Below are 9366 nucleotides of genomic sequence, written 5' to 3' on the forward strand. Positions count from 1 at the left end.
CGGACCTCGCCTTTGAAATGTCACGCTTGGATCCAAAGTACCAAGGTGTCCGACTCCCCATTGTTCTCGGTGCCTTAGGTTTGGTACCTCCCAATCTGTTGACTGACACCGGGAGAGTACCCGGGTTTGCTACAGCCCTTCTGACAATCTGGGTAATGCAGAAGGCTGCACTGTTGGGGAGTCTTCACATTCTCCGAAAAGTTCTGGGTGGGTTTGACTAGGCAGCGCTTCCTTGGAGAAGTCCCATTTGCTGTCTGGGCTGCGTGTAGAGGGGGCAAGGGTCCTGAGCTGATAATGAGCCTAACCAGCCTGACTGTGCCAGGATCACCCAAACCCTCTTTGCTGCATTTATTTTACTCTGTAAATAATAACAATAATTAATAATAACTGTTTATAAAACTATTTATATAGTGCCCAATATCAATAATAAGATGCTTAACGATCATCATAATATATACAACAATTTACACAAAAAGAAGATGTGCAGAACAGATTGGCTTCAGTGGGTGCCAATGAAGGGATTGCAGACAAGGATAAGGCACAAGCCGATGAGATGTTGAAGAAAAGTGAATTGCAGTAATCCAACTGATGCTGTGGGTGTAAAGGAAACTTGATTTGAAGAGAGATTTGACGTATGTTGTGTCCGATGGTTTCTGATATTTAAGGCTCATGTCAACACATAAAGATAGATTGTTTTTCGTTTTTTAAACTGTTGCACAAAATGCTGGGAAAACTTATTTAGCCTTATGTTTTATGTCTGAAGTCTGTAAAAGATGTGTTTTGGCTCCTCCTTTCAGAGAAAAGATGTTTATCTTAAGCATATTAAATGATTGGTCCCATTTTTTCAAATAGAGAGGTCGTTCTAGGAAACACGTATTGCCCGATCCAGATTCTGCCAGAACACTTCTTGACCATCCAGATCATCCGTGTACTCTACATAGGAATCTTGACGCATCAACTCCACAATATCAGGAGTCAGGTCCTTCACAGGGATGTTCTCTAGGACTACAACCAGCAATATGTTCCGTCCAGTGTAGATACTCTCCATCTTGGCCATCTCAACTTCGTACTTACACCAGTAGCTCCTCAAGAAGTGTCTGGACAGGATGATCACAGTCTTCCTGCTGGATTTGACAGCGTTCAGGATGTTGGCTGCAATAGCCTCTCCAACGAGGAAATCTCGGTGATGGATACAGAGCTTTAGTCCTTGCATCTCTTCAAGCTTCTGCCTCATGCCCCTTACCACAAGTCCACGGTCCTCATCAGCGTAGGATATGAAGGCATCAAACTCGAACTCCTGTTCCGCCTCTACAGCAGGCAGGTACCCTCTGTGTCTGTTCCGGGCAATGTAGTAGAGGTACCTCAGTTTCCACCTGTATCTGTACACGACGCCTGTCACGGTTAATGCCAAGACCAGCATAATGAGACTGACCATCCCAATCACCACCCCAGTGTAGGATGCACAGTTTTTCTCCAGTTCCATGATGATTTCTGGTAGATTGGCCATGTTCTTTTCGCCACCATCTACCTCTGTACAGGATAGTTCCTCCATATCATAAACACTACTGCCTTTAATGTTTAGCCACTTTAAGAAGCTCAACGTCTCACATGTACATCTCCATCGGTTCTTTTGAAGCACTAAAAGCAATCCTTTGCTTTTATTGTCATCAATCTGATTTCTAAAGGTTACATCAAGCTGCTCAAAGAGATTTTCAGAGAGGTCCAAAAGTTTCAGATTCCTCAGTTCCCCAATATTGGCATTCCACGTATTCAAATAATTGGACCGAACACTCAGGTATTTGAGACATTCTAAGCCCTTAAAAATGTCCCTTGGAAGAGTATTTAGTTTATTATTTGATAGGTCCAGATGTTCAAGATTGGATAGCTTTCGAAATGTTTCATTCTGTAAAGAGTAGCCAAGATAATTGTAGCTGATGTTCAGTATTCTCAAGGAAAGGAAATCATCAAAGAAGTGTATGCTTATTAAGTCACAATAATTGTGCGATGCATCAATGAATTCCAGATGATGAAGCCCGATAATCGGCCCAGACCACTGTGTAAAGAAATTATAAGACAGATCCAAAACCTTCACTCTGTTTTCACCAAAGGTAATTCTAGGGATGATGAAACTCAGTTTTGAGTTGCTGACGTTTGCATGTGTTCCATTCGGTGGAATATTAATGGTGAAATTTCCCGGCCACGGTATGTTATCAACAGAAACATCTCCAAATTGAGAAAATTCATGTTTATTTGAGTTGGCGACAGGGCAAATTGTACTGCAGCTCTCATCATGTCGTGAGATGTCAGCATAATCCATATGAGGGTTTGTGAGGATAGAAGCAAGTTGAGCTTTTGCCTGTACTGAAAATGGGCTAGCATGAGACAAATGACCTGAAGAACTATCCACAAACTGCAGGTTGGTCATTGATGTCATTGTTAGAAGGTAAATACCAAACAAAAGCATGTTTCTTCGCATGGAAACAGTTTTAAGGGTTTGAGGCATGAGGACGGGCACTCGAGGATCCAGTAATTCTATCCGGTTGTCGTCTAGATGTAATTCCTCAAGGACCATGTCGGACATATATTTTACGTGTTCCACAGATACGAGAATGCCAGTTCCCCGATATCTGTTAAGTTTATCTGCTTTTAGAATTTTCAATGAAGAATTACGAAGACCGTACAAACTCGCAAAAGCCTTGTCCAACCCAAGATAGGGATTGTGGGACAGGTCTAACGTGTGAATGTTTTGGAGAGGCTCAAATGCAGATTGACCAATATCAGTTATTTCACAATTTGTAATATCGAGGTGCGTTATTCCCCTCAAATAGAGGAATGTTACATTTGACACGTGTCTCATGTCACAAATCCCTCCAATCACCAGCCTTGTGATATTGGTGTATTTAAATCCTTCTCCAAACACTGGATTCCTGAGCCCATCTATGTGAAGTTCCTCAAGGGAAACCAAATCTTTATAGGTTCCATCTGGGTACTGTAGTGGGTCATTCAAAGGGGCTACCTTTTTTGGTGGATGATTGTTATTCACTGTCAGCACCCGTAGTTTTTTCTGGGAGCGGAACAAACCCAATGGGTAAACCTTTTTGGACAGACGTAATTGATTGTCACTGAGATTGAGAACCTGCAACTCAGAAAGTCCGGCAAAGTCATCACGACCAAGTAGATTCAGGTTATTGAATGATAAATCAAGTCGCTTTAGGAAAGTGTAGTTTCTCAATCCCTTGCCAATGCACCAAATTTTGTTATGAGCCAGTGTCAAGTTCGTGGTATCGTGCGGGAGTTTTCTGGGAACGGATGACAAGTTTCGGTTTGTACAGTCGGCAGTGATTGTGTCACTGGTTTCCGAACACTGACATAGCTGGCAATCCCTTGCAAGACGAAATTCACCTGTTACCAGAGCCACTGTTAAATACAGGATCTGCAAACAATAAAACATGTGCAAATAATTTGTAAATTAATACACGGTATCATGCATGATAAAATGACACTGTCATTCTGAATTACGTGGTTGGGGCACGAGTGACCTTGTCGTCTAAGGTTTCTAGGTTTGTCAGCACCATACCGTGCTCGTGCGTTTCACCAAAGTCGTGCACTTCAGAAATCTGCATCACCTCGGGCTTTCCTCCCACATAAAGCTGGAATATAACTTCAAAGTAGCACTCACTGACTCACTCACTCACTCACTCACTCACTCACTCACTCACTCACTCACTCACTCACCCACCCACCCACCCACCCACTCACTCACTCACTCACTCACTCACTCACTCGCTCGCTCGCTCACTCACCCACTCACGTGATGAAAGCTATAATTCTTCCATGATCCCTCTATTCTAAACCTGGCAACATACATGTTCCATTCTATTCAGGATCTTGGATGTTTATGAGACATGGCATAAAACTAATGATAGTCTCAGGGAACTCAAGTGTTTATCATTCCTTCAATCTAAGAAACAGGCTACCTTCAGTACAAATTGGTATACAACAAACGTACTGTGATTAAAGCAAGATTTATTTTATACCATACCAATGACTTGTGTATCTTGCCCACACCTGATTACTTTCAGGCCGCTTTAGTATCGCTGAATGCACCCGAAAATAACATCTGTGTGTTACCGTAAATAATTTACCTTTTGGTTATAAATGTTTTCCAAAGTCAAATTTAACTGTGATCATTTTCTTATCACTTTTTCAAGCACACCCGTTCTTGAAGGTTTAAAGTGTATTTATGTTTACCGTGACTAAAAAACAATCTAATTTTCTTTTCAAAATGTATTATTATAATTTTTCCAAACAATTTTGTGTTTTCTTTACAAACTGTCATTTGAGAATTGACTTTCGTTTTTGGCCATCATCAAACCTGTATCAACACAAAACTTTTACCATCTCATTCTTATGGGAGACAATATTGTTATGTTTGTTTTTGTTGTTGAATTTGTTGAGAAGTTAATTATCTTTTAATAAAGTCGACCTCGTCATGTTTGTGACAACTCTCCAACGTCAGGGTGCAGGTGTGGTCCACATTTCTCGAGATTTGCCGTGCTAGGACCGGATAATCGTGGGTTCGAACCCAAGATTAACTCTGATAATGAGTGCCATGCTCGCTGGTTTCACCAAATTCATTCTTGGCTTACCCTGCACGTCAACTGGAATATTGTTGCAAAGGTCAGAGGGCCAAAGCTTGACGCCGGAGCTTCAACGTCGACGACACCAGTGCTTCAGACACTTACAGTGGGCAGCATGTTAATTAAAATGGGTCCTTTTCACTGACGAGTCTCAATGTTAATATGATCCCTCAGCTCACCGATCGATTGGGTAAAATGGAACGAATCCTTCAAATCATCCAACAACGTTGAAGGAACTCCTGCTAGTGGGGTATGTGACGTGGTATGTGAAGTGGTATGCCATGGAAGTGGGGAGGATGAGTGAGTGTGTGAAGTGGTATGTGAGGTGGTATGCCATGGAAGTGGGGAGGATGAGTGGCTGAGAGAAATGGTATGTGAAGTGGTATGCCATGAAAGTGGGGACGATGAGTGGGTGTGTGAAGTGGTATGCCATGGAAGTGGGGACGATGAGTGGGTGAGTGAAGTGGTATGCCATAGAAGTGGGGAGGATAAGTGGGTGAGTGAAGTGGTATACCATGGAAGTGGGGAGGATGAGTGGCAGTGTGAAGTGGTATGCCATGGAAGTGGGGACGATGAGTGGGTGAGTGAAGTGGTATGCCATAGAAGTGGGGAGGATGAGTGGGTGAGTGAAGTGGTATGCCATGGAAATGGGGAGGATGAGTGGGTGAGTGAAGTGGTATGCCATGGAAGTGGGGAGGATGAGTGAGTGTGTGAAGTGGTATGCCATGGAAGTGGGGAAATGAGTGGGTGAGTGAAGTGGTATGCCATGGAAGTGGGGAGGATGAGTGAGTGTGGGAAGTGGTATGCCATAGAAGTGGGGAGGATGAGTGGGTGTGTGAAGTGGTATGCCATGGAAGTGGGGAGGATGAGTAGGTGTGTGAAGTGGTATGCAATGGAAGTGGGGAGGATGAGTGGGTGAGTGAAGTGGTATGCCATGGAAGTGGGGAGAATGAGTGAGTGTGTGAAGTGGTATGCCATGGAACTGAGGAGGATGAGTGGGTGTGTGAAGTGGTATGCTACGAAGGTGGGGAGGATGAGTGGGTGTGTGAAGTGGTGTGCCATGGAAGTGGGGAGGATGAGTGGGTGTGTGAAGTGGTGTGCCATGGAAGTGGGGAGGATGGGTGGGTGAGTGAAGTGGTATGCCATAGAAATGGGGAGGATAAGTGGTTGAGTGAAGTGGTATGCCATGGAAGTGGGGAGGATGAGTGGGTGTGTGAAGTGGTATGCCATGGAAGTGGAGAGGATGAGTGGGTGTGTGAAGTGGTATGCCATAGAAGTGAGGAATGAGTGAGTGTGTGAAGTGGTATGCCTTGGAAGTGGGGAGGATGAGTGGATGTGTATAGTGGTATGCCATGGAAGTGGGGAGGATGAGTGGGTGTGTGAAGTGGTATGCCATGGAAGTGGGGAGGATGAGTGAGCGTGTGAAGTGGTATGCCATGGAAGTGGGGAGGATGAGTGTGTGTGTGTAGTGGTATGCCATGGAAGTGGGGAGGATGAGTGGGTGTGTGAAGTGGTATGCCATAGAAGTGGGGAGGATGAGTGACTTAGCGAAGTGGTATGCCATGGAAGTTGGGAGGATGAGTGGGTGGGTGAAGTGGTATGCTAAGAAGTGGGGAGGATGAGTGAGTGTGTGAAGTTGTATGACATAGAAGTGGGGAGGATGAGTGAGTGTGTGAAGTGGTATGCCATGGAAGTGGGGAAATGAGTGGGTGAGTGAAGTGGTAAGCCATGGAAGTGGGGAGGTGGAGTGAGTGTGTGAACTTGTATGACATAGAAGTGGGGAGGATGAGTGAGTGTGTGAAGTGGTATGCAATGGAAGTGGGGAGGGTGAGTGAGTGTGTGAAGTGGTATGCCATGGAAGTGGGGAGGATGAGTAGGTGTGTGAAGTGGTATGCCATAGAAGTGGGGAGGATGAGTGAGTGTGTGAAGTGGTATGCCATGGAAGTGGGGAGGATGAGTGAGTGTGTGAAGTGGTATGCCATGGAAGTGGGGAAATGAGTGAGTGAGTGAAGTGGTATGCTAAGAAGTGGGGAGGATGAGTGAGTGTGTGAAGTTGTATGACATAGAAGTGGGGAGGATGAGTGAGTGTGTGAAGTGGTATGCCATGGAAGTGGGGAGGATGAGTGGGTGTGTGAAGTGGTGTGTCACTGGCTGTAAAAAACTGGATGAGTGGGTGAGTCAAGTGGTGTGTCACTGGGTGTAATGAGGCTGATTAGTGGGTGAGTGAAGTGGTGTTACTGGCTGTAAAGAAGTGGTTGAGTGGTTGAGTTAAGTGGTCAGTCACTGGGTGTGGTGAGGTTGATTAGTGGATGAGTGAAGTGGTGTGTCCCTGGGTGTAAAGAAGTGGATAAGTGTGAGATGGCTTGTCACTGGCTGTAAAGAAGTGGATACGTGGGTGAGTGAAGTGGTGTGTCACAGGGTGTAGTGAGATTGATTAGTGGGTGAGTGAAGTAGTTTGTCACTGGGTGTGGTGAGGTTGATGAGAGGGGGAGTGAAGTGGTGTGTCACTGGATGTAACGAGATGGACAAGTTGGTGAGTGGTTAGTAGATGACGGGTTTAGTTTTGCAACTATTCAGTGTAAGTAACCAATATGTATCGACAGAGAAAGACCAGGGTTGATCAAATCCATAACAACAACTGCATGTAAACCATCACAAAGTCACCGTGCCAGACCACCCGGTCACATTAGTTGCCTCTTACGACAAGCATGGGATGCTGAATACGTGGATCTAACGTGGATCTTCACGGGATCCGATGGGAAGTTTTCGCGTTGATTATGAACAGCTTCTATACAATATTCAACGTGACCAGATGGGGAGTGGTTGTGTTGATAAATAAATCATAGCTTCGAATCCAGATACTTTTTGGTGGCGTCAACATCATGTCAATATATGTTTAAAATTCCTAGCCCCAGGGTATTAAATGGTGACCTCGGGGTGAGACGTCTTGATATCTTGGCCTCAAGATATGGCATCCCGATATCTCGTACTTCTGTGTTAGATACGAAATACTGGACTTGGGCTATTTCATTGTGGCCTTAAGGATATTACAGATGACCTCAAACTGGAAAGTCGAAGCGATGAGTTGGATATTCCTGGCCTCAAGATGTTAAATCGTGACTTCCATTTATTATCTCAAGGCCTCCAAATACTAACGTGGCAGTCATGTTACATCAAAGCTTTGCCTCGATAATTAAATAATGCATCGAGAAGATGTAGACAAGGTCTTGAGATATTATCCCAAGGCCTCGAGCTCTTAAGGCGTGATCTCTAGATAGCATTCCTGGATTCAAGACATAAAGTTGTGATCTCTAGATATTACTCCTGGACTCAAGCTATAAAGTCGTGATCTTTAGACAGCACCACTGACCTCGAGCTATTAAGTCGTGATATCTACTTCTGAACCTCTGATGACGTCACACGACAGTAACAAAAGTTTCCTTTAAATGTTAATACACTTCCAAGACAGGCTTTCCCTGTTAATAAACAAACATGGCGTCGCCCTCGTCATTCGGCGATCGAGTCAGAACTAACCATCGGGAATCTGGATAAACTACAGGGATAACTGCTATCATTATCAAAAGAACAGTCTAATATACTAAAAATCAGTGTCCAACTGTAACGTAGCTAAGGCATTTTATAAGTTTTGGCAACTTTGGAGATATAAATTTCGAAACAATTTTGGGAGGGCACGAGGCCTTTCCAAGCGGGATCAGTAGCCATATCTGTGCTTGTAGACCCCTGCGGCTTGAAACGAATGTGTGTTTGGGGGTGGTAAATATCCTGTATTAATACAATACAATGGTTATTCCTAATGCAGGATATTTATCATCCTCAAACGCACACGCGTGATACCATTATAGGATAACATTTAGGAAATTATGACGTCACAAACAACTTACGCCTATAGATATAGATATACATATACATATAGATATAGATATATTATCACCCGGCCTCAACCTAGTAAGTTGTGATCTGAAAGTAAGTATCACGTGACGTCAAAATATTGCTGCCTTAATTTCTTGTTTCACTTTGTTCATACCACGAATCTGAATTGACTTTGAAGTTAGGTTCTTGTTTATTATTCCTTCTTCTAAATACAATTATTGTTGACAATTAATCATAGAAATAATTATCTGTTCTGTGGAAAAGTGATTTTCACCACATCTTGCCAATGGACATTAGTTGCATAAGAATTATTTTTCCCTTTCCCCCTTGATTACTTCAGACCTAAGTACTTACATATATGTGCACAAGCATCGTTGAGTTAGTATCACGTATCAGCGCCCTCGCGTCAGGACACCGTTTACAGACGTGGGGGTATTGTGTGGATATTCAGACTTTGTACTGACATATACTTCCTGGTATTTACAGCTATCGATTCAAGCCCACACTCGTGCTACTTGTCCGGTTTAAGTCTTTCTACGCCAGTCGGACAGAATTTTTTCCTGTTTGGGCAGCAGTGTTGAAAGCGTTAGTCTGACATACTGGGATATTAAATCAATACAACTTGAAACTGCGCACGCACTTACGTACAAACAAATGTTGTGAATCCACTTGCGATTCGGGGGAGTTAACCCCGCTGTTCTATGGAATCCGAAAAGGGACTTTGTTGCATTGTTGCCTTCTCGCCCTTACCAAAACAAGCAAAAAGTGTCAAAATTAACCAAAACGCGACAATGTGACATTTTCGCAATTTGTCGCATTGTCGTTATATCGCCCT

General features: G+C 43.7%; 1 protein-coding gene across 1 annotated transcript; it reads right to left on the reverse strand.

The window, feature by feature from the left end:
- Positions 1–408: 408 nt before the first annotated feature.
- On the reverse strand, positions 409–8967 carry LOC124115485 (toll-like receptor 4). Its single transcript, XM_046476496.2, has 2 exons — positions 8886–8967; positions 409–3433 (listed from the first exon to the last, which is right to left on the reverse strand). The coding sequence occupies exons 1-2, from the start codon at positions 8901–8903 to the stop codon at positions 863–865; spliced, it is 2589 nt and encodes an 862-aa protein (XP_046332452.2). The 5' UTR covers positions 8904–8967; the 3' UTR covers positions 409–862.
- Between the last annotated feature and the right edge of the window lie 399 nt (positions 8968–9366).

This window comes from Haliotis rufescens, unplaced genomic scaffold, assembly GCF_023055435.1.
Source record: "Haliotis rufescens isolate VD_foot unplaced genomic scaffold, xgHalRufe1.0.p SCAF_13, whole genome shotgun sequence".
NCBI classification, from domain to species: Eukaryota; Metazoa; Mollusca; class Gastropoda; order Lepetellida; family Haliotidae; genus Haliotis; species Haliotis rufescens.